At 44.3% G+C, this 26,561-nt stretch overlaps 1 protein-coding gene across 1 annotated transcript in view; it reads right to left on the bottom strand.

Moving 5' to 3' along the window:
- The window catches only part of LOC311091365 (NACHT, LRR and PYD domains-containing protein 3-like), a 40,953-nt gene extending 16,839 nt beyond the window's left edge, over positions 1-24,114 (bottom strand). Inside the window, exons 1-6 of the mRNA XM_084127292.1 lie at positions 23,987-24,114; positions 23,429-23,525; positions 23,041-23,154; positions 12,071-12,196; positions 9,987-11,714; positions 7,375-7,446 (exon numbers count right to left, since the gene is read on the bottom strand). Coding sequence (XP_083983418.1) covers positions 7,375-7,446; positions 9,987-11,714; positions 12,071-12,196; positions 23,041-23,154; positions 23,429-23,478 — 2,090 coding nt within the window. The 5' untranslated portion in view covers positions 23,479-23,525; positions 23,987-24,114. The remainder of the gene's footprint in view (positions 1-7,374; positions 7,447-9,986; positions 11,715-12,070; positions 12,197-23,040; positions 23,155-23,428; positions 23,526-23,986) is intronic.
- Between the last annotated feature and the right edge of the window lie 2,447 nt (positions 24,115-26,561).

The following is a 26,561-nucleotide window of genomic DNA, read 5'->3' as shown; positions in this document are numbered from 1 at the left end:
AGGGAAAAAAGATTATATAAAACTGATAAAATGGTGCATTAGTGCTGCACGATTAATCATATCGCAATCGAACTGAACTGAAATGAACTGGTGGCCAGAAACAATTCTACTGCAGTTATATGCCGTTATTTTGTCTATAAGATAACCGACACTGAGCAGAGAGAGCAGGGCTGCCAACTCTCACACATTCAGCATGAGACTCGCGCAATTGTCAATTTTACACACTCTCACGCCACACACGTTCTCATGCAGAGAAAAATCGCGAAGCAAAGAGGACACAGACACCGACTAGACAGAGCAGGATACTTATGATAGGAAACAAATCATCAGCTCTTAGATTCTGTTAATTTTATACTAAATTCAAACAATAGCGTTTTGGCACTTGTAAATGTGACGTAACAGATCGTGGTCGTAAACCAAACATCTCTCTTTACTAGTTAATAGTAAAAAAAACACGAATGAACAATCTGTCAGGATACACACTCGGAGACCAGGTAAGTGAATCCAAACACAGTGTTTATTTACAAGAATAGGGTGCAAGACGAGTAATTAGGTGAAACAGTGGCAAAGTTGGTGGCGATCACACAATGCATTGGAGGTAAGCAGGTGAGTATATCCGCAGTGCAATACGTTGTATAGTAGTGGACAAAAGTCATTAATACTTGGTCTTTTTCCCTCACAGGAACGGACAGATCGGATGGAAACTGGGAGATCAGACCAGGAATCACTTAGCGGATCTGGAAGAAGATCAACAGAGACACAGAGTTTAACAATCTTCAGATAAGTATACTTCTCTCCGTGAACTTGGAACGGGCTATGAAGACAAGCAGGTAAGTGGTCTGTCCTATTCGAGGCTTGACACTGGAGTGCTGTTGTGAGATGGGTTTTATGTGCTGGATAATGACGGTGCTGATTGGGAACAGGTGCTTGTGATCAATACTCAGGTGAGAGTGAACGCTGAGTGGTGGATGGGACCGAGCTTGATTGGTCCCTGACATTACCCCCCCCTCCAGGGTCCGTGCCAACGGACCTAGGACCTCGATGTCGTGGGGGTCTGCCTCGGGGTCGTGGAGCCGGTCTTTGAGGGTGTTGTCTGTGAAACTCAGTCAGTAGATTAGGATCAAGGATATCATTTCGAAGTACCCAACACCTCTCCTCTGGTCCGTAATCCTCCCAATCCACTAAGTATTCGAGGTGACCACCCCAACGTCGGGAGTCCAATATCTCCTTAACCGCATAGATGGGATCGGCTTCAATGGGTGGTAGTGAGGGGTTGTAGTCAGAGACCGGATCTGTGGAGGGAACAGGCACAGGTGAGTAGTGTGGTTTCAAGAGAGAGACATGGAATGTGGGGTGTATCCGATACTGGGCAGGGAGTTGGAGCTTGTAGGTGACTGGGTTGATTTGTTCTTGTATAGGAAACAGCCCGATATATCTTTGGCTCAGTTTTTTACAGGGTTGACGTAGGCGAATGTCTCGTGTTGAGAGCCATACCAGTTGACCAGGCTGGTAGTTTGGATTCTGTTGTCTGTGGACATCTACGAACAGTTTTTGCCGATTCCTGGCTTGTTGAAGGTGTTGGTGGGCTTGATTCCAAACCTCTTCACTTTGCTGAAACCATTGATCTACTGCAGGTACTTCTGAAGGCTCTCCTGACCATGGAAATAACGGCGGTTGGAAACCCAGAATGCATTGGAATGGTGTGAGGTTAGTGGATACTTGACGGAGCGAATTTTGGGCATATTCTGCCCAGATCAGATATCTGCTCCATATGCTTTGGTTGTTGTGGCAGAATGTACGTAAGAAACGACTGACGTCTTGGATTTTGCGTTCCGTCTGCCCATTCGTTTGTGGATGGTACCCAGATGTCAGACTCACTGTTACATTCAGGAGTGAGAAGAAATCTCGCCAAACCCTAGAGATGAACTGCGGTCCTCTATCAGACACAATGTCCTCCGGGATTCCAAAGTTTCGGAATACATGTTCGAAGAGTAATTCCGCAGTTTTAAAGGCTGTGGGGAGACCCTTGAGGGGAATTAGTTTGCAGGCTTTAGAGAACCTATCGATGGCAACAAGGATACACGTATTCCCTTCAGAGGGTGGTAGATCGGTGACGAAATCTACTCCGAGGTGTGACCATGGGCGCTGTGGAATGGGTAGTGGTAACAGCTTCCCTGAGGGTAAGTGTCGAGGAACCTTGGTCATGGCGCAGAGTTGGCAACCTTGGATGAATTCTTTAACCTCTTGGTGCATACCTGGCCACCAATACTTCTGCTGGATCGATGCGCATGTCTTAGTAGTCCCGGGATGGCAAGTCCCTACTGAGGAATGAGCAGAGGAGATTAAAGCTGTGCATAAAGCTTCGGGAACATAAGTCTTCCCCGGAGGACATTCAGGAGGGGTAGGTAGACCTTGTGATGCTTCCTGGAGCTGATCGTTTAGGTCCCATTGAATGGGATTGACGAATATCTTGGCAGGAAGAATGGTTTCAGGTTCGTCCGTAACTTCTTCTGGGGAATGGAGATGTGACAGGGCATCCGCTCTAGTGTTCCTTGACCTGGGATGATAAGAGATCGTGAAATGGAAGCGGGTAAAAAACAAGGCCCATCTGGCCTGACGGGGATTTAGTCTCTTTGCTTTCTTCAAATACTGCAAGTTCTTATGGTCTGTTAACACTATGAATGGGTGTCTGGCCCCCTCTAACCAATGTCTCCACTCCTCAAGTGCAAGTTTGACTGCTAAAAGTTCTCGATTCCCAATGTCATAATTGCTCTCTGCAGAGGACAACTTCTTTGAGAAGAAAGCACAAGGCATGGGTTTGGTTGAGTTTTCTTGATGTTGTGAGAGTATGGCTCCGACTCCTGTAGTCGACGCATCGACTTCCAGGATGAATACTCTATCGGGTTTGGATGACAGAGCAACGGGGCAGTTGTAAAAGCTGTCTTCAAGGCTTTGAATGTCTCTTGGGCCTCTGGATTCCAACTGAGGACCTCTGGATTCCAACTGAGGTTTTCCTTTCAGGAGGGAGGTCAATGGGGCTGTCATCATACTATACTTATCAATGAATCGACGATAGAAGTTCGCAAAGCCAAGAAATCTTTGCAACTCTTTCACAGATTTGTGAACGGGCCATGTGGTGATTGCATTGATCTTACTATCATCCATTTCCACCCCTCTCCTGCTCAGATGATATACCAGAAAGTCGACAGACTCTTGATGAAATGTGCACTTCTCCGCTTTGAGGAACAGTGAGAATTCCCGAAGTCGTTGGAGCACCTGAGAGACATGGTGTTGATGGTCGGAGGGATTCTTGGAGAAAATGAGTATGTCATCGATATAGACTAGTACAAAACGATTCAAAAAGTCTCGAAGCACCTCATCCATAAAACTCTGGAAGACTGAGGGAGCATTTACCAGCCCATAAGGCATAACCAGATACTCGTAGTGCCCTGCTGGTGTTATGAACGCTGTTTTCCACTCATCACCTTCCCGAATTCTGATCAGGTTGTAGGCGCTCCTCAAGTCCAGTTTGGTGAACATGGTAGTCTTTTTGAGCTGTTCCAGAGCGAAAGGCACAAGCGGGAGGGGGTAGCTGAACTTAACCCTGATCTTATTTAGGGCTCTGTAATCTATACAAGGCCTTAATCCGCCATCCTTCTTAGGGACAAAAAAGAAACTGGCAGCTGCAGAAGAAGTAGAAGGTCGAATGTACCCCTGCTGTAGGGCCTCTTGGACATATTTCTGCATGGCTTCTTGTTCTGGAATGGATAAGGAGTATATTCGACCTCTGGGAACAGGTTCACCCGGCATTAACTCAATGGCGCAGTCCCAAGGTCTATGTGGAGGTAGTTTGGAGGCCTCTACAGGGCTAAATACGTCGGCAAAGGAAGAATAGCATGGAGGTGTGATCACTGAAAGTTTCTCGTTGGGACTTTCAATTGAGGTAGAATTCACGTGGACTGATTTAGATCATTCATTTGCGATTTGAGGATGATCATTGAAGCATGTGAAGAAGCACTTGCAAGCCCAGCGAATGATTTTACCCGTTTTCCAGTCGATCTCAGGTTGATGACGAATCAGCCACGGACGACCTAGTATAATGTCTGTCTGACAATTTTCAAGAATAAAAGGATAAAAACACTCCTGGTGGTCTTTCTCTACACACAATGTAACTGGTTTGATCTGGTAGTTGACATACCCCTTATTGATGATCTCTCCAGTTACTGCGTGGATGGAGTATGGCTTCGGAGTGTTGATCCTCTTGAGCTTGAGTCTGGAAGATAATTCTCCTGAGATGAAATCCCCTGCAGACCCGGAATCAATAATGGCAGAGACTGAAACGTTGAAACTAGGAGACATTAATGTCACTGAGATCGTGAGTGGGGAGGAAACGGAGGGGGTATTGAAAATCGAACTCACTGTCAAGCGAGGAGGACGAGATGGACATAATCGTAGAAAATGGCCTGGATTTCCACAATATAAACATAGCTTGAGTTCGTAGCGACGTTTCATCTCTGCTTGGTATAATCTGCTGGTTTCAACTTGCATCCGCTCCACCCCATGTGTTTCCACTTGTTCAGTGAGATTCATATGAGGAGTGGAAACCTGGTTCGTAATGTCACGGTAACAAACTTGGGATCGCTGATCTACTTGTAGGGCTTGTTGCATGAATTTTTCTAACCCCATGTTGTCATCATAAATGGCTAGTTGTAGACGGAGTGTGGGATTAAGCCCCCTTCGAAACACTGTGATGAGTGCCTTCTCGTTCCACCCACTAGCTGAGGCCAGGGTTCTGAATTTCAACGAATACTCAGACACTGAATCTTTACCCTGTCGAAGTTGCAGGAGCTGATCGCTGACGGAGGAATCTCCCACTGGCCGGCCGAACACTTCTTTAAAATGTGTTATAAAATTCTGTAAGGATGCTGTAACTGGAGTTTCCTGGAACCAGAGGGTTTCTGCCCATCTTAGAGCTGGCCCGGATAATTGTTGTACAATAAAAGATATTTTAGATCTTTCTGTGGAATATTGATGTGTTTGCTGTTCCAGGGCCAGTGAACATTGAAGCAGAAAACCATTGCAATCTTCCGCCCTGCCAGAGAAGGGCGCTGGTCTAGAGGCTGGGCTAGCAACGTACATCAGCGAAGGAGTGGATGTTGCGGAAGCGCTGGAATGGCTCGCTGTGCTCAGCGTTGGAGCGGTTTCTGGTTGTGTTGGATCCATGACGGTATTAGGTCAAGCCTTCTGTCAGGATACACACTCGGAGACCAGGTAAGTGAATCCAAACACAGTGTTTATTTACAAGAATAAAGTGCAAGATGAGTAATTAGGTGAAACAGTGGCAAAGTTGGTGGCGATCACACGATGCATTGGAGGTAAGCAGGTGAGTATATCCACGGTGCAATACGTTGTATAGTAGTGGACAGTCATTAATACTTGGTCTTTTTCCCTCACAGGAACGGACAGATCGGATGAAAACAGTGTCTGAGGATACACAGGAGCTGGGAGATCAGACCAGGAATCACTTAGCGGATCTGGAAGAAGATCAACAGAGACACAGAGTTTAACAATCTTCAGATAAGTATACTTCTCTCCGTGAACTTGGAACGGGCTATGAAGACAAGCAGGTAAGTGGTCTGTCCTATTCAAGGCTTGACGCTGGAGTGCTGTTGTGAGATGGGTTTTATGTGCTGGATAATGACGGTGCTGATTGGGAACAGGTGCTTGTGATCAATACTCAGGTGAGAGTGAATGCTGAGTGGTGGATGGGACCGAGCTTGATTGGTCCCTGACACAATAGGTGTGTTGAAAGATACAGTACAACTTACCAAAATGTTTTGAACTGAAATCATGAAATGTGTCAAGCTATAATAAAAACAGTAGGTTACCAGTCATTGTACCATGTAAACATTGTAACATGTAGTCACTAAACTTCTGTTTAGATACCAAATGTTTTGACAATTACAAAACACATCCTGCTTAAAGGGGAACTTGGCAACTTTAGCCATTTCTTTGCTGATTTTCACTTTTGTTGTCGCATGTTTTCTCAACAAGCTCCCCCTACAGCTGTGGGGCGTATATTTCACAACACTGTCGTAAAAAAAAACTCACTTGCGGCCCCTCCTCCCCCTTTCTAACGCTGCTCATGTGCATCTGTTATTATCGGAGCTGGCCAGCTTTATTGTGTGGAGCTATGTCTACCGAGGTGGGTAAGACATCATACACACTATCAAAGAACATTGACATGTACATTTTGTATTGTGTTATCAACCATAAGCCGTAACAGGGGGTGGGCGGATGAAGCTAGCAAACATTACCACTTATTCTTATCTTAGTTATAGCCTAACCTACCCCCAATGGAACTGAGATTGCCAAGTTTAGCTTATCATCGTGCAGACAATGATCCAACGTTGCTTGTTCTTATTGCTAGCAGGTGTGGCTAACTGGTATTGAGGGGGGCGTGTGTTCAACTTCTGTTTATGTTGAATTGCCGTAAAGCAGTTTGTATATCTCGCTCGTTCTCGCTTCTCACAAGACTTCCTACTTCCAACTTACCGGGATGTTAGTCCCCATGTTGCAAGGTTGGTTTAGCGCCTGGGAACGCTAAGGGGAGCGAGGAAAGGTTATTTTACCATCCAAATGATTTCTAAATGGTTTTATTAAGTTGAAATAGTTGCCAAGTTCCCTTTTAAATGTCCCTGTTTGTCTGGACAGAACGTTCAAAATATTTTATTTTCGTGAGCATACAAATGTTCTTATTTATTGTTCTATTTATTTTATACTATTGTACTATTGAAACAATAACAAGTTGCAGTAATGCAAAGATGTCATTATTTAAATTTTGTAAAAAATATTATTTTAATTTGAAAAAACTGTGCATTTAGTTGTTGTTGCTAGTCTGAGTTGAGAAAAACACATTTCAGCATTAGCACTAATCTGTGTGTGCATTTTCCTTGAGAACCAAGCAAGCTGACTCATGAAATCATTTGTTTATTATATCGCAATCGCAATATTGACCTCAATAATCGCAATATGACATTTTCCCCAAATCTTGCAGTCTTAGAATACATTGAATACATCTGTTTTTTCCCTTAATATAAATGTATTAACATTTAAATGAATTAAAATTAATATAAAAAGTCTAAATATAAATGTTTATATACATACATTAAAATGCATATATTTGAAGATAAATTTCTCAAACAAATATCATAAAAAACGGTTAAGTAGATCACAAATCAGGTCAGATAGGAGGGTGGAGGGTTTAAAAGCTGAAGTGTGACTCATATTTTTTGTTAAACTATTCATTTATAATGTTTAAGTAAGAAATGTTATAATGTTTTAACAGTGATGCTTGTTCTCAGTGTTACTTACACAGCGTATCTAGTTGCTGTAACCACAGGCAGCAGCTTCTGAAGAACTTCATCTGCTGTGTTTTGTGTTTCACTATTTGAAAACAAAAAATAAATAAGTTAATTATTAATGCTAACAATAATAATAATTCATAACTTAAGTAAATAATACATTATACCTTCCTAAATACCCTCAAATATTCTTTTAATTAAACACTGCTATAGACCTTATGCGCCCAAGAGAAACAAGGGCGCCGCCATCTTTAGAATATTGTCTTTGAACTTCCGTTTTTGCAGTCGCTCTGTATATTTCTATGGCATTGCTGTCCAGGAGTAATTAGCTTTTGAAGTGGATTTACTTAATATAAAGTTAACGAAAGTTATCATGAGGATTGTAATGTTTAAACCAGATGTCTTAACAAATGTCAGTAGACCGGGAAGATTTTAAAACGAGCCGTTCATTCATAAATACGCAAGATCGCTGTGAAAATAAAACCGGAAGTCAAAAGACAACGAGCGCAGCGCTGAAAAGGGGTGGGGCTACATAAGGTCTATATAAAGGACATGTGAAAGTTGTTTTAGTATCTATAACTGTAGAAGCCTCGTATTCAGCCAATGTTTATGTGGGCACTTGTATTCTACACTGTGGATGAACCTCCACGCATGGAGTCCACGTCACCACGCATCACACACATGACCAGCGTCGGCCAATAGTGAGCCTACGTGGTGACGTGTAACACAGACGCGCTGCGCAAAAACACTATGTGAACCAACTCGAGGCCCAGAGAGAAGGAAATGAATAGTGGAATAAAGTCGTTATTTTTGTTTGTTTGTGCGCACAAAAAGTATTCTCGTTGCTTGATATACTTAAGATTGAGCCACTGTAGTCACTTGGACTATATTAACGATCTCTTTAATAACTTTTCTGGGCCAGCAAGTTTCGGTCACCTAGCAGCCTATGGAGAAGTGATCCAGCTCTCAGATTTCATCAAAAATATCTTAATTTGTGTTCCGAAGATGAACGAAGGTCTTACGCGGTTGGAACAACATGAGGGTGAGTAATTACTGACAGAATTTTCATTTTTGGGTGAACTAACCCTTTAAGAATACACATATGACCCAGAGGGGCTGCATATAGAATATCACTGGGGTGTCCAGCTGCAGGTGGAATATTTAAATCCCAGGGGTGGCAAGGTGGCTTGCCGAGGGAAAGACACATGCTCAGAGAGACACATGGTGCTGAGGTGCTGTGCTGTGTGCCAATACAGGGCAACCAAAACGACCTGCTCCTCGTCCTCCCTGATCACTGGGGGAAACACATACTTGCGGAGGCCCCGCGGCATACTTGCGGAGCTGTGCGCCAGTGCATCCGTGCCAAGCGTGCCCTCGGTCAGGGAATAAAACAGGTCGCAATGGGACGAGTCGTGGGAGGCAAACAGGTCTACCTGTGCGTCCCCAACTGATCCCAAATCAGCTGAACCGTCTGGGGATGGAGTCTCCATTCTCCAGGGAGAGGCCGAAGACGAGACAGCTCGTCGGCCAAACGGTTCAGGTCTCCCGGGATATAAATGGCTCGAAGCAACCTCAGATGCTTCTGACTCCATATGAGGAGGTGGTTGCGACATACGGCGGGAGCATAGACCACCTTGTCGGTTGATGTACGCTACTGTCGTGGTATTGTCTGATTGGACTAGTACGTGCTGACCCCTCAGCAACGCACGGAAGTGGTGCAGGGCGAGACGTACAGCCAGCAACTCGAGGCAATTGACATACCAAAGACGCTGGGGTCCTGTCCAGGAGCATGTCCATTGCACATGGTGCCCCAGCTCATGGTGGAGGCACCTTTTGATACAACAACATGCCGGGAAACTCGTTCTAAGGGCACTTCGGTTGAAACTGAGGTTCGTACATGGGGTGAAGGTCTGACGGCAGGTCGGAGTCACTGGGATTCGGCGTTACTGCGGCTGCCATATGCCCCAGGAGCCTCTGAAATAGTTTCAGTGGAACCGCTCTCTTGCCCTCGAATTGACAGAGGCAAGTCAGCAGTGACTGCGCGCGCTCACTCGTAAGCTGTGCGCACATGGCGACCGAGTCGATTTCCATACCGAGAAAAGAGATCCATTGCACGGGGCAGAGTTTGCTCTTCTCCCAGTTGACCCGAAGGCCCAGACGAGCTAGTTGCCGGAGCACTAGGTCCCTGAAGACCCAAAACAGATGAACACACAAACACTGGCAGATCACTGCACAGATCAGCAGGGAATGTGCACTCACTGGAACTCGCCACACTAACACCTGAAGAGAAGCTCGTCTCAAAGAGTGGAGAATAACAATCTCAGAATTGGCTTTGTGGAGTGAATTGGAAACTTGGCTCCGAAGTGAAAACATATCTGCATGTTGCCGGTGTACTTCCTTATATACCCACGAGGTGGGGCGGAGTTACGCTATGCAAATTCTGCAGACCCATGGCATTTTATTGTCATTGGCTCGTTTTATATACTCGAAGGTGATAGGCTTTCTAAGCGAAACCCCATTCGTTGTCACTGACGTAACTCATAGTGACCACGAAAGGGAACTCTGAGTTTCTCTTTGTTCATAATGTTTTAGACTGTAATGATTGCACTCAGTGTTACTCACCAATCATTTCTGTCTGAAATTAAGCTCTTCAGGTGAAAGTGCTGCAGTGTCTTCTCTGAGGACAACAACACAAACACTAAAGCTGACCACTGAGACGAGGAGAGTTTCACAGCATGTAATCCTCCACGGCTCATATGAGATTCAGCTTCGTTCACTAGTGAAAGATCACCCAGTTCATTCAGACAGTGAAACAGATTGATGTATTTATCTGGAGAGGGATTCTCATTGATCTTTTCTTTAATATATTCAGCTGTTTTCTTATTGTTGTGAGAGCTGTTTGCTGTCTGAGTCTTTAGTTCTTGTAAGAGACTCTGATTAGACTTCACTGACAGACCCAGAAGGAAACGAAGGAAAAGGTCCAGATGCCCATTTTTACTGTCTAAAGCCTCATTCACAGCTCTCTGATGGAGATCAGATAGGGAAATTTTGTCTCCATTAGTTGGTTTGGTAATCTGGTCAAACACATTGATGTTATTGTTGATAAAGGAGAGATGCACATATAGAGCTGCTAGATGTTCCTGAATGCTCAGATGAACAAAGCAGAAGACTTTCCCCTGATACAAGCCCAACTCCTCTCTGAAGATCTGAGTGCACAATCCTGAGTAAACTGATGCTTCTGTCTCATCAATGCCACACTCTCTCAGGTCTTCCTCATAGAAGATCAGATTGCCTTTCACAAGCTGCCGATAAGCCAGTTTCCCCAGTTTGAAAATCATGTCTTCATCTTTCACTTTCTTCTCATAGTCCTTCTCATGTTTGATGTTGGTCTGAATGAGCAGGAAGTGTGTGTACATTTGAGTGAGAGTCTTGGGAATCTCTCCTCTCCGTGATTCCCTCAACATCTCCTCTAGAACAGTGGCTGAGATCCAGCAGAACACTGGGATGTGGCACATAATAAAGAGGCTCCTTGAGGACTTCAAGTGTAAGATGATCCTGTGGGCCAGACTCTGATCACTGATTCTCTTCCTGAAGTATTCCTCCTTCTGTGTGTCACTGAAGCCTCGTACCTCTGTCACTCGATGGACACACTCAGAGGGGACGAGATCCGCTGCTGCTGGTCTGGAGGTGATCCAGATGAGAGCAGAGGGAAGCAGATTCCCCACAATGAGATTCATCAGCAGCTCGTCCACTGAGGCTGATTCAGTCACATCACACAACCTCACATCGCTCTGAAAATCCAGAGACAGACGACACTCATCCAGACCATCAAAGATGAACAACACTTTATACTCATCACTGGATATGTCCATTTCTTTTGTTTGAGGGAAAAAGCAATGAAGAAGATCTGAAAGACTGAGTGTTTTGTCCTTCATCAAGTTGAGCTCTCTAAAAGCAAGTGGGAATATGAGCTGGACGTCCTGATTCTCTTTCCCTTCAGCCCAGTCCAGGATGAACTTCTGCACAGAGACTGTTTTTTCAATGCCAGCGACTCCTTTTGTCAGCACAGTTCTGATGGTTTTGTCTTGTCCAAGTAAAGGTCTAAAGATGGCACTGCATTTGATCGGTGTGTCCTCTGTTTCTGCTCTCCTGGACTGTGTCTCAATCTGTCTCACCTCATGCTCATTATTGATCTCTCCACTTTCACTCTCTGTGATGTAGAGCTCTGTGTAGATCTCATTCAGGAGTGTTGGGTTTGCCTGCTTTGATATTCCCTCACACAAATACTCAAACTTCTGTCTCAGATTTGATCTCAATGTGTTGAGGACTTCAGCAGGTTTAGAGTCATGGCTGTAGGATTAAAATACCACGTTTGCTGTATTATAGGAGACAGAACATCATTAGGTTTCTGAAATCTGTTAATCATTAATCCTGTGTTTGAGTGATGTCAATCAGAAACACTAATATTGATGTAATTGTGTCATTAACTGAGTAACAGTCCAACAGCTTTTACAGTGTCTGAATGTATCAACAATACAATACATAGAGCTTTACACAAGAGCACAATGATGATTATTAATAGATTGTAACTTACAAGATTTGGAACTTAGAATTATTTGGTTCAAATACAGATCATTACACTGCTGTATATTAATAATAATTTCATAAAAATCAAATACTATAAGAATAACGAAGAAATTATATACCTGAGTTCAGACTGTGTGTCTCCACTCTTCAACTTTTCTGGCGGACCCATAAAGCGGTTACTCTTCATAGATAGACAGCTGGACTCTGGGTTTGAGCTCTTCTGCTGGACTGAACTGGTTTTAAAGCTAAGTAAAATATAAAGCATACAGACTTATAAATGTTGTGCACTTTTACAGGAATCTTTTTTATTAGGAAAGACCAGGGAGTGTTGTAACATTTTGCATTAACATCTGTAAGTCAGTGATGTTTTAAACTTAGTTATTTTGCAAATGTTAAGCATGATTTAAAAAAAGAAAATACCAAAGTGACAGTGAAATCATGGGGAGAGCGTGGCACAACCTAACACTTTCTGACTTTCACAGTTTGTGCAAATCCACTAGGGGTTCAGAGTATTAACAAATTAAAATATTTTGTCAATAAAATACAATTATTCACTTAATTTTTAAGTCATTTTTTAGTAACATGTAATTTTTAATTAATTAAAAATAAACACATTTTTGAGTTTGACAACGAAAACATCACAAAACATAGTACAGCATGGTTCCACACATAATAATATTTTATAATTTCTGAACATTAACTCTTAACTAAGTCTTTATTCACCTTTTTCTCGTGGTTTCTCAGTAGATTTCATAAAAATTCTTAATGTGAATTATATCACTAACATCATAGAATATTATAGTTCTAATAGGGCAGGGGTCGGCAAGTAAGTTTGGCATCGGGCCAAAAAAAAGAGCCAGAACATAGTCAAAGGATAATTTAAGAAATCAACTAGAATTGCCTGTGACCGACTGTTACTGTGTCTTTTGTAACTGGTAGAGAGCTGTTACTCTGTGCTAAAGCCTGTAGTAGGACAGTCATTCACAAAAAGCCACATTTGTGTGGCGGTGTCTGTTAAGCCAAACTTGAAATTGAAGGGGAAAAAAATTAAAATACAAAGAAATTATATTCATCATTGTTAAAGGAGAACTTGGTAACTTTTTTAACTTAATAAAACTGTCTAGAAATCATTTGGATGGTTAAACAACCTGTTCTGGTGATATTGGTGACTTTCCCCGCTCCCCCCAGCGTTCCCAGGCGGAAAACCAACCTTGCAACTTGGGGACTACCGTCCCGGCAAGATAGAAATTGGAAGTCTCGTGAGAAGCGAGAACGAGAACAAGAACGAGCGCGAAACACGAATTGCTTTACGGCAATTCGACATAAACACACACGCATGTATGATGTATTACCAGATTACCCACCTCGGTAGACATAGCTCCACACGATACAGTTGGTTTGCTCCAATCAAAACAAACGCACATGAGCAGTGGTAGAGAGGGGGAGGAGGCCGCCGCAAGTGAGTTTTTTACGACCGTGTTGTGAAATATACACCCTCCCACAGCTGTAGGGGGAGCTTGTGGGATAAAACATGCGACAACAAAAGGGAAAATCAGTGAAGAAGTGACTAGAGTTCGCTAGAGTTACCGAGTTCTCCTTTAAATAAAGAAAGAAGAAAAGAGATTTGAGATCAAAATGAATGCAGCCTATTGGTTGTGAGCATGTAGTGCAACCTGGGGGAAACAAAGAAACTGATTGGTCATTGAAGCTGCACATGCCACATAGAACCAGGTGTGTGTGATTACCAGCATGCAGAGAGATCTTTGTCATAGATATCATAGAAAGGCTAGATGTCTCATGCGCGCTGCTGGCCAATGGAGGTCGACGTCCGCACATGGCGGCCATCTTACCACAGTGTGCTCGCTCACTCGTAACATGGTGCATGTACTTTTAAATAACCATAACTTGCTAATTTTTCTACCGATTTTCAAACGGTTTGGTTTGTTATAAACGTCAGAGATGTAGCTATGACACTGCATACATATGAATAATTATAACATACATGTTCAAGCATTCGGAATTATAGCCACGTTAATAACGTTTGTAAGAAACCAAACCGTTTGTAAATCCGTCAAGATTTCAGCGAGATAAGAGGATTTGTGTGCGTACTGATCACTCACCTTAATTCACAGCTTCCCTGTGTTAAGATGGCCGCCGGTGATGCCGGAAGTGACTCCGCCTTAAGACATCTAGCCTTTATATGATATCTATGATCTTTGTTAGCAAAGTGGATGTGCTTCTCCTACCCAAGTTGGTGTTTTTGATGGTTATAAAACGATACTGGTTACTAAACGTAACCTCGGTTCTCTCTAGAAGAGGGAACGAGTATTGCGTAAGTAAGCTTACTCTACGGGGAAAGTCATCTTTTCTCGAGATATGAAGCCAAAAATTATCCTTAATTTTGTACTTATTGTCAACGCAGTGCAGCAGCTAGCAGAGCTAGAGCGAGCTATCTTGCGCGCTCATTGGTTGCTGCGCGGCAACTGCTTCAGCCTACCAGTGAGCCCGGCGTGACTTCACACTCAATGAGGGCGCGCACGCCCTCACGCGTCACAGCCCGCCAGAATGGGAGGTGGCTTAGCGGATAAAAGAAGGGCTCGGAGGCTGATTCTCTGGTTTTCATCGACTGAAGCGACATGAGCTCGTGACGCGAGCACGGCAGGTTACGCAATACTCGTTCCCTCTTCTAGAGAGAACCGAGGTTACGTTTAGTAACCAGTATCGTTCTCTTACGAGAGGTTCTCTCGTATTGCGTAAGTAAGCTTACGCTACGGGAACTCTTTGTCCACGCCGTGCGCGCCTAGCATCCACACATAACTCCCAGGGAAGCCCAGGGAGCACCGATAGGTGGGAAAATAGGTGGCCAACGGAGCGGGCCAACACATGTTCATAAGCACACATTAGGGGGAGTAGAGCGGCTCGGCCGGTCTACACAGATACTAACACAACCCTTTCTGGTGCAGCTCAACCAGGAGAGCTAAATCGAGTAATTGACCTGCGTACAGTAGTCTGAGCAGGGCGTACACACGACTTAGACTGATAAAAGTTTAGCCTGCAGGGCGGGAACTTCCAGGTTATAGAACCTAACAAATGTAGAGGGGGAGGCCCAGCCTGCCGCTGTACAAATGTCATGAATGGAAATCCCACTGGACCAAGCCCACGATGAGGCCATGCCTCTGGTGGAATGAGCCCGAATGCCCAAGGGGCACTGCAGATTTTTGGACGCATAAGCTGCTGCAATAGCGTCCACTATCCATCTGGACAGACTGTGTTTCGAGGCGGCGAGGCCCTCCGAATGAAACAAAAAGCTGCTCCGAGCGCCTGAAGGCGGTGGAGCGCGTGACGTAAATCCTCAGAGCCCTAACAGGGCAAAGGAGGTTACTATCAGCCTCACTGCCAGAAGCCGGCAGGGCTGAGAGGGAAATGACCTGTGCTCTGAAAGGAGTGCCCAACACCTTGGGGACGTAACCGTGCCTCGGTTTGAGAATGACTAAGGATTTATTAGGTCCAAACTCAAGACACGCTGCGTTAACTGATAACGCATGCAAGTCACCCACGCGTTTCACTGAAGCCAGAGCTATCAGGAAAACGGTTTTGAACGTGAGGTATTTCAGCTCCACAGAGTTCAAAGGTTCAAAGGGATAAGCTTCCAGGGCCTCTAGGACCAAAGACAAATCCCAAATCCGGACCGAGGGGGGCCGCAGAGGATTCAACCTCCTGGCTCCTCGGAGGAAGCGGGTAATGAGTTCATTCCTTCCTAAAGCACGGCCGAGCGCCGAGTCGGCAAACGCTGCAATAGCCGCAACATAGACTTTGAGCGTGGAAGGGGACCTGCCCGTGTCCAATAGCTCCTGAAGGAAGCCCAAAACCCACGGAACCCCACACGTCTGAGGGTTTAGATTTTTTCCCGCGCACCATTTGTTAAACACAGACCATTTTGACGCGTAGAGCCGTCTCGTAGAGGGGGCTCTAGACTGCGTGATCGTGTTAACCACCCCTTCTGGCAAATCAGCGAGTATCCGTTAATTCTCCACGCATGCAGAGACCAGCGCTCTGGATGGGGATGCAAGATCGAACCGCGGGCTTGAGAGAGAAGGTCTCTCCTCGCCGGGATCGGCCATGGGGCTGAGTCTGCCAGCCGCATCAATTCCAGGAACCAAGACTGGTTTTCCCAGTGCGGGGCTATGAGGAGCACTGAGTGGCGCGTTTCCCTGATCTTCGCGATCACCTGTGGTAACATCGAAACCGGGGGAAAGGCGTACAATGGGGCGCTGGGCCAGACTCGGGCCAGCGCGTCCTCGTTTTTCGAGAAGAATCTCGGGATCAGTGAGCGTTGTCGCTCGTCGCACAGAGGTCGACTTCTGCCCTGCCAAAGCGGCGCCACAGCAGCTGGACTGTCTGGTGGTGTAGAGACCATTCCCCGGGGGGAACGTTGTCTCTGGACAGTCTGTCCGGGCCGTCATTCAGGTGACCGGGCACATGCGTGGCTCTCAGCGAGCGCAGTGAGCCCAGAGCCCAGACCAGGAGGCGCTCTGCCAGTGCGCAGAGGATTTTGGATCTGATTCCGCCCTGACGGTTCACGTAGGCCACCACTGACATGTTGTCCGTGCGGACTAGCACATGGTGTCCTTGCAGGTATGGGAGAAAATGTTTCAATGCGTTCTCGACCGCAAGCATCTCCAGACAGTTTATGTGAAGGCCTTTCTCCTGGTCTGACTAGAGGCCATAGACCGGTCTGCCCTCGAAAAGCGCCCCCCAACCCAAGTTGGAGGCATCTGTCGAGATCGCTTTCCGGTGTGAGATGACTCCCATCGTAACTCCCCGTTGGTACCATTCGGCCGCCAGCCAGGGCTACAGGGCTGAGACGCAGCCCTGAGTCACACTGACCCGCGAGCCTCCGGCAGTCCACGCTCTGCGGGGCACTCTCGCTCTCAGCCAGCGCTGGAGCGGGCACATTCGCAGTAAGCCCAGCTGAAGAACCGCTGCAGCTGAAGCCATGTGGCCCAACATCCTCTGAAATGCTTTCAGGGAAAAACACCTGCCTTTCTGAAAAGACGCGGCGAGATGTCGTACACGGCGCGCGCGCTGTGTTGACAGTCTGGCCGTCATAGCCACCGAGTCCAGTTCTATTCCCAGGAAGGAAATTGACTGGCTGGGTATTAATGAGCTCTTGGTCCAGTTTAAGGAGAGACCCAAGCTTTCCAGGTGACTGAGAAGCGCTATTCTGTGGGAAATGAGTTCCTCCTCTGACTGCGCTAGAATCAGCCAGTCGTCCAAATAGTTCAGAATTCGCATCCCCTGTGTTCTCAGGGGAGCGAGGGCCGAGTCCATGCACTTCGTAAACGTACGGGGTGCTAGAGACAGGCCAAGCGGGAGGACGGTGTATTGATATACCTGGCCGTCAAAGGCGAATCTCAAGAATGGCCTGTGACGGGGTATAATCTGAATCTGAAAGTATGCGTCTTTCAGATCGAGAGAAATAAACCAGTCCTTCGGGCGGATTTGCGCGAGGATTTGTCTGGTCGTGAGCATTTTGAACGGCCGTCTCATGAGAGCTTTGTTCAAATATCTCAGATCTAATACCGTCCTTCTTGGGAACGAGGAAATAACGTCCGTAAAAGCCCGCCTCGCTCAGCGAAGAGTGTACTCGTTCTATCGCCCCTTTGCGTAATAGTTTCGCTATCTCTGCATGAAGAGATGGGCTGCCTCTGTATTCACTCTCGTCTCGGTCCGAGCTTGAAAGCGCGGGGGACGGCGAGCGAACTGCAGCGAATAGCCCCGTATTACGGTGTCCAGCACCCATTTTGACACACCCGGGATAGCCTCCCATGCTTTTGCATTCATGGCTAGGGGTCGAATAGCCTCCGGGTTCCATCCGCTGTACTATAATGGAGGCGTTTGCGCGTTGCGCGCGCTGTTGATGCTGGGGAACGGAAGCTCGCTGATAGCGACAACCGGCCGGACAGTGCTCAATAGCTCGGTCCCATGGGACGGAGAATATTTTGCAGTGAGAAACCCGCGACGCGGGTGGTGTGGGCGTCAGTGTGTTCACTAGCAAGTGTGAGCGCTCGTTGGCGGGCACAGGGCTTACATTCACAACATGGCCGATGGCGGGGGGTTTTATGTGATCTAATCCCCGAGATTGTGAGACAGAGCGGGCAATGTGTAGGCGTGGGCACTGGATAGTGGGCACATTTCCTACATTTAACACTCAAGCGGCGTGTGCGCGCTTTATGGGAGTGTGCTCTGTGGGGTACACAGGGGAGATCGTGCTTGTGTGTAGGGGTGAGCACTGGGCTGTGGGCACATTTACTACACTCATAACACCGTCGGCGTGAGCCGGATAACTTAGAGGATCTGAACCCTGGGATAGCTGTGTGACAGAGCGGGCAGTGGGTAGGTGTGAGCACTGGCTCGTGGGCACAATTCCTACGCTCATCACTCGAGCGGCGCGTGCCCGCTTTGTGAGAGTGAGCTCTGTGAGAGACACAGGGGAGATCGTGCTTGTGTGTAGGGGTGAGCACTGGGCTGTGGGCACATCTTCTACACTCAAACACCGTCGGCGTGAGCCGAATAACCAGAATTAACACTCTTTTTCAGATTTCTCTGGGTCGCTGTGCAACGGCGTTTGTGTGCAGGCGAGCGAGTTGTGTAACTGACTCGTCGGCTGCAACATACACATCTGCAGTCGCCTTCTTAGGTGACTGACAGCGCGAAAAGCTTTGAAGGCTCAAATGTTTAGAATTACTTGAGCACCATCATAGCGGCGAGGGTGAGAGGGGCGGGTTCACTTTCTGCATGTGAGAAGCTGGCCGCGAGCTCGAATCAGCCAACAGCATAAATTTTATTTTTTTGCCGCCAGAGCCGGAATCGAACACGGGTCTCTGGTGCGAAAGCCCGATATTCCGCCACTGAGCCACAGGGGGAGAATACATAGGCTGTCAGTTCGCGCGAGCATACGAGAGTGCGTCGTCATGTTTCGTGTCGGCGTTAGCTTGCAGGCGTGCGTGTATATAACAGGCTTGTTTACTGCAATATTAATATTTCCAGCCGCCTGAACTTAGAGTGGACTGAGAAATGTGTGAGAATTGGAGATTGGCCCGGCCTCAGCGGGGCTCCCAACACGCTCCTCCTTTCGCCGGTGAGTGAGGCACGCGGGGTGCTGATCATTGCTCGTAACCGTCCGCTCTGACATCCCTTGAGAACGGCGCTGTTTGCGCGGCACAAGCGCGGGAAGCGGGGCGAGTAGCCAGAGAGCGTCATCATGTTTTGCAGGCGCGTGTGTACTGTAACAGGCTTGTTTACTGCAATATTAATATTTCCAGCCGCCAGAGCTTAGAGGGGACTGAGAAATATGTGAGAAATGGCGGTAGTCAAGCCTCGGCGGGACTCACACACTCTCTTTTCTCCTTTCGCCGGTGAGTGACGGGCGCAGGGGGCGGTAGCTTTCTTGTAAAGTAAAGAAAAACTAACCCCGTGACTGTCCGCTTCCGCGATCCCTTGTGAGCGGCGCAGTCTGCGCGGCTCGAACAGAGGGGGAGAGCGAGGGGAGAGGGGCAAGTAGCCAGAGAGCGTCATCATGTTTTGCAGGCGTGCGTGAACTGTGACAGGCTCGTTTACTGCAGTATTGATATTTTCAGTAGCCTGAACTTAGGAGGGGACTGAGAAATATGTTTGAAATGGAGGTTAGACCGGCCTCGGCGGGGCTAAAACACTCTTTTCTCCTTTCGTCGGGAGACGGGCGAGGGGGGCGGGGTAGCGGTAGCTTTCTTGTAACATAAAGAAAAACTAGCCCTGTGACCGTACGCTTCTGCGATCCCTTGTGAGCGGCACAGTTTGCACGGCTCGAACAGAGGGAGAGAGCAAGCCCCGTAATCGTCCGCATCTCTGACATACCTTGTGAGCGGCGCAGTTTGCGCGGCTCGAACAGAGGGAGAGAGAGAGCGGGGAGTGGTGCGAGGCATTTGAAACAACGCCTCGTAGGAAATTTCTCTTTTAGAAGCGAGAGTGTGTGTCGCAGCGGCGAACACACACAGCATTGTAAAAAGGATACTGTCGCCGGACAGCGAAGCAGGCACGGCAGGCTGAAGGTGGCGAAGAATCGTCCGGCTTCCTCAGGCGCTGTCCTAAGCTTGCTGGGCGCTTGATTCGACGGCGACGGCTTCTCTCAGAGTGCAGCGATGCGGAGAGCTTCGCTGAAGAGACGAAAATCAGAGAATCAGCCTCCGAGCCCTTCTTTTATACGCTAAGCCACCTCCCATTCTGGCGGGCTGTGACGCGTGAGGGCACGCGCGCCCTCATTGGGCGTGAAGTCACGCCGGGCTCACTGGTAGGCTGAAGCAGTTGCCGCGCAGCAACCAATGAGCGCGCAAGATAGCTCGCTCTAGCTCTGCTAGCTGCTGCACTGCATTGACAATAAATACAAAATTAAGGATAATTTTTGGCTTCATATCTCGAGAAAAGATGACTTTCCCCGTAGCGTAAGCTTACTTACGCAATACGAGAGAACCTCTCGTAAGAGAACTAAAGGAGAAAGATTGTTAGCTGCACAGTTGTGACGATTGAGTTTGGAGTAAACTACATGCTGAGTTTGTTCAAAGACTTCAGGGAAAAGCCACAATGTGTAACTGATCATGTGCACTAAGTGCATTTGATTTTACATTGCTGTTGAGTTGCTATGTAAACTGTGAGTATTTTTAACAATGTTGTTTATACATTAAAGTCCCTGTAAAGTCAAAATTAAGTATGTGTTCTGAGTTTGTCACACCACAGAAAAATGTGTTATTAGCCACCCAGACAAATTTTAATGATAAAAAAAGCCGGCAAGTACATAAAATAAGCGATCAAAATCTTGAAAAAATGAGCAGTAGTCTCTGCTCTCAAACGCTGGGGGCGTGTCCGCTGGCTGCGCTGAAACCACGCCCACTCGCGGGAAAGCACGCTGCCGTCGACTCACAACAACACTCAACTGTCACCGCTACAGCCGGAATGGATGCTCCTAGCAGCTTAATTTGTTTTACAAAGCCATACATGTTCGAGCCTGGACTACCTACTATAATTATAACAAGCACACAAGGCAACTTACACTCATTGGTGGGCACGCACTGCCGACGATGGCACCAGTTGTCGGCGCGACCGGAGGATGAAGGCCGAGGCGGGAGATAGTCGGTTCGGCCACATTCACCAGTAACAGCGGATTATCAGTGAATGAATCCCAGTTGTCTCCGACGAAAGTTTATAAAACTATCCCATGTAAAATGATCACTACAGAGGCGGGTTTTGGCGGTGATCCTCAGCTCTCCATCAAGGTGGCTCTTCACAAAATTAATCCACCTCTTGTTGATATGATAGTTTTTCGGAAATTTAAATAAGGACACCGATCTGTTTTGTACGTGATCGCATCCAGGTAATACGCATTTCCGTGACGAAGGCATAGCTAGCTAGCAAACTGTAGGATGTAGTAACTAATAGTACTGACAGTAACTCGCGATTGAGTTGCAAACTGATGTGAATGGGGCTCCAGTGCGTCATCAAGTAGGGGCGTGTCCAATAGCTCAGGGGGCCTCAGTGCGTCATCGAGCCCCCGTTTTAGCCCCGCCCAAAAAATCCGCCCAAAAAAAACACAGCAACGGTGAAAAACTGTTTAACGGTCTAACTCCACAATTCAGTACTTCACAGTGCACAGTCTTTGTAATATGATTTAGCAATACATTTCTAACTTTTATAATGTGTTTAGAACTTTTTTTTAGAATTGCCTTTACAGGGACTTTAAATATCCTTGAATGTACATCGATCTCAATGCTGTGTGTAGAGACTCATATTTCTATATTTTTTCTGCATAGGTTATTAAGCTAACCATCTGAATTAATCATTGAAAACAATTACAAGATGATCAAGTCATTGCTGAAAGATTTTCAATAAATTGCTTCGATGATGAAGAATCAGATATTTTGAGTTATTCCATGCACCCTCTAAAGTGGATTGAAGTCTTTTTTCAAGTTTGGGCAGACACCGAGGCAAAGAAACCCTGATTACTTGACAGTTTCTGGGTTTTAAACTGGATAAATTAATAAAGCAGTAGTGACACATAACTTTGCAAGTGTCTTCATTCACCAACTTGCAACACAAACGCCTTGCTAAAACACATGTGGGAGATGCGGAATGGATAAATATAACTCACAAAATAAAAGAGGACTTGAATAAGCCCATTAATGTCATGTTTGAGTCATGCTCTTAACAAATTGTTTTTTTTTCCTCTTTCCATATTGTGAATAATAAATGTGTATCATTTTAATTTACTTTTTACACAATGGAGCCCAACTTATTGTAATAATTATTTGACATAACCTACTTTTACACTTATTCCTTGGCATCCTCACGTACTAAACTGCATTTTCTTTTTCTTTTTTGAGTGCTGGAGGTACGCTATTATGTCGTGTGCAGAGTGATGTTAACATTTAAACTAGCTATAGAGAGAATGGCACTATCAAAGAGTCTAAAGAGTAAAGTTGACAGCGAAAATAGAGTATGGAAAGACAAGTATGCGTTCACCCTAACTAGTGTTGTGAATGCAAAGCCGGTGTGTCTGATCTGCGACGAAGCGATCCACGACTCTTTTAAATGTCTTTCAGAACTTTTCAAATTTAAAGCTCTCAATTCATCTCAAAATAAAACATTGCTGCAAAAGCGTTCTCATACTTTTATTTTTAAGGCAAAGTCTCTAAAGACGAAGTGATTGTGAGTAACTGTAACTATTTCAGATCAGCTGCTCTCAAAATAATCTAGATTTTTAATTTTGATGCATTTTTTCTCTATATGTTCATATGGCAACTTATCAGACAACAGCATTGTCAAAACGATCCCCATTCAGGCGGATCCGTGAAAACGATTAAAACCCCCTGTATTCTGCTTCCAGACAATTAGATAGCGATGAAACACTATAGGAAAAACTTCTCCGTTTTAAGCATATCGTTGTCGTGTAAAAGTATCCTAAAACAAGTGTTACAATTAGTTAGACAACTAGTTACAACTAGCGTTAGGTTGTGCCCTGCTCACCTCTACACATAACACATTATCCCATTTGATATACCTGAGATCAGACTGTGTGTTTCCACTCTTAAACTTTATTGGCAGATTCAAAGAGTGGTTCCTCTTCATAGACACACAGCTGGACTCTGGGTTTGAGCTCTTCTGCTGGACTGAGCTGGAACAGAGAACAGATTCAGTTTACTCCTTTAAAATACTGTGTTCATTCTTTATGAGTGGAACCATATTAATATAAACACACTCATCTTTCATCAAAAAGCACTTTGAGGAAACTTTATGATCTTTTTATTTAACCTTTCATATTAATTTTAAAACAAAAACAGTCAAAAATAGGCAATGAAATATAATATTTTTCTGTAAACTGTTTCTGTGATGTGTGAGATCTTTTTCTGAGATGTAACACAATATTTAACAGTGTTTGTTGAAAGTACCTGTGTCCTGGAGAAAAATCTCCATCTCTGGATCCTTGTGAATCAGCCATGATGAAGATGCAGGAGAATCTGATGAGTTTGATCTCCTCCACTGACTCTGAATGAAGAAACATTCACACACTAAATTCTATGATTAAATTAAACAACATTCATAATTTAGCTGAACATATCTGGAGTGTGGGAGAAAAAGGATCATGTGACTGCGTTAACTCAAGCTCATGTTTACACACATGCTGTTAAACTCCTGAAGAATCACAGACATCGTGAAACACAAAAGAAACACTGAAGTGAAAGAAACCCTTTATTCAAGGTTTCATATAAAACAATCACTTAAAATGACCTCCAGAGATTCATATTAATACGAGAAAGTCACACACATGAACACTCACACACTTGATCAAACTTTTACAAGATACAGGATCTCAAATCCTCCAGCTTTAACATCATGAACATGGAAATTCCTGTGTAAAAGTTTCTATTACACTTTGATGCTCTGTTTTTCCGTGTCGTGTTGGTATTTTACCTGCTTAAAATGTCATAAGGTGAACTCTAACTTACTTTCACTTTAGTTGCGCAGACTATCAATGGAGGTATCTGCAATGGTGCCATGTAACTTTTTTTGTTCAAAATTCATAAAATGTATACAATGAGCGAGTACATCATGAATCCATCTTCCAACCGATGTTTTTGTCTTTTCCTGAATCACTACGGTACGCCTATAATACGTGTTTATATCCGGACTATTTTAAACCACTGCGGAGTAGCACAGTACCTGCGTTGACTCGCCATAGACATAAACAGAGAGAAGTAGATCCGGCTACAATGTTCTTTCTAAATAGAAAATGGCCCAAAAAAAACACACTGCATTAATTTATTAATCAGCATTTATTCAGTGTTACTTTGTACAAACTAAGCCAATACATTTTGAACATTAACGATTTTTTTAACCATGTTAACAGACGAGTACAGAAATGCAACATCAATTAATTAATCAAAAAAAAAAAATCAATGAATAATGTAGCCAACTATTAAAATGTTTTATTATTTTTATTGAAAAAAAGTGTTTGATATTCTTATTAATACTACTCTCTATAATTTGGCGGAAAAACAATAAAGACCTTAAAAAAAGAAATGAAAAGATTCAACATTTTCTTAATTATTAATTTTATTTGCAGAAATAGGTTCACTTGTTTCCTCTAGTGTCCTATGAGGCTCCTGCTACAAATGTCTGGTGGTGATGTGCTTCATTGCTTCACTACCAGTAGCTAAACCTGAACAATGCGACAATTACCAAAGATCTATAGTCCTTGAGCTTCTCTGAAGCTAACAAAAATAAATAAAAAAATCATTCATAAAGAGTAAAGATATGTAAAAGGAACAATATAGATTTCTAGCATTTCTCCTGTATTATTTTGCCCACAAAAATATACATAAAGAGTTTTTTGTTCAAGAAAATGAGCATGATGACTGCGTCCCAGCTGTGGAAAGCGCTCTTTCAGACAGTGTTGAGGAGGCAGAAGGAGATGATGGAGAGCTGTGGGAGAAGAGGAAGAGTTTCTTTCTTACCCCACCAGCGGAGGGCAGGGTCTTCTGAGGCAAGGAGAGGAGGATGGTCTCTCTCTATATTCACTTTGGATCTTTGCAAACTGGAAGCTGGAAAATAAAAAATGTACCATACTATTGTAGTCAGGTTTATAGTTTTTTGTTAGAAAGGAATAAGAAAATTGTCTAACTTACGTATTCCTCCTCCTCTTCCTTATCCCGAGCTGCACTGTCACCTTCTTAAGGCAGCTAAAACAGAGGAGTACTTTATTAATGTTGCCAATCTACGGCTTTTAATGCAGTTTTTCGAAAATACAGTAAAAACATTAATATTGTGAATATCATTAAAATGTAAAATAGCTGTTTTCTATTTTAATGTATTTTAAACTGTAATTTTGTTCCTGTTATCAAAGCTGCTTTGCTTTGATAACAGTCTTTTACTCAATTATTCCAGTCACATGATCCTTCATAAATCATTATAATATGATGCTTTGATGCTCAAGAAACATTTATGATTATCAGTGTTGAAAACAGTTGAGCTGCTTAAGATTTTTGTGTAAACTATGATGCCCTTTTCAGGATTTTTTGATCAATATAAAGTTCAAAGAAAAGTTTGAAAGTTAAATCTTAGGCTATAACATTATAAAAGTCTTTACTGTCACTTTTGATAAATGTAATCCATTCTTGCAATTAATGTCTTCCAAAATCTTACTGACCCTTAACATTTGAATGGTAGTTTGCAAAAAAAACATGAAGCAGCATAACTGTTTTCAACATAATAATAATCAGAAAAAATATTGAGCATCAAATCATCATATTAGAATGATTTCTGAAGGATCATGTGACACTGAAGACTGGAGTAATGATGCTGACAATTCAGCTTTGATCACAGGAATAAATTGCATTTTACAATATATTCACATATAGAAAGAGTTATTTTAAATGTTAATATTATTTCACAATATTATTGTTTTACTGTATTTTTAATCAAATAAATGAGTCAGTAATATAGGTAAAAATATGGTGGGGGAAAATGGATATGAAGTTATTTAATAAGCTTCCTCAGTTCACCTGTGTTTCTCACTTCTCTGTCGAAATCGTGGAGCTTCCCCTCTGCTGTAGAGGGGTTCTTTTGTCGCTGCTAAAATAACATTTATCAATATTTCTTTACCGCGAAAGATCAAAACGCATTTAAACTAGTTTCAGACAATTTTAGCTCAGTTTAAGTGACGTCATCGATTAACAGCACATACATTTATGTTAAATATCAGTTTGTTAATTATATTAGTCAACTTCTAATCACCCATTCAACTGCCAGCAAAACCTTTACAAAACTATCATAACCTCTAATCTACACAAAGATGTGATTATAAGCCCAAACTTTTGCAAACAAGAGCTTAGGTTAGCCTAACGTTAGCTGCTAACGTTAAGTTACCTCTTCTGAAAACGGTTGAGATGCTAACGGACTTTTTCGAAGACGCTAAACCATTTCTATAAAGTAAATATTCAACAGATGTGTCAATAAGACGTAAGAAAAGTGTCAGGAACAGTTGTGTATATTATGCACTGTTGCCAACTATTTTCAAAGGAA

The sequence above is a fragment of the Abramis brama genome, assembly GCF_963993115.1.
Source record: "Abramis brama genome assembly, chromosome: 10".
Taxonomy (NCBI): Eukaryota; Metazoa; Chordata; class Actinopteri; order Cypriniformes; family Leuciscidae; genus Abramis; species Abramis brama.
The sequence above is the reverse complement of the archived record's forward strand: the minus strand, read 5'-3'. Positions and strand labels throughout refer to the sequence as shown.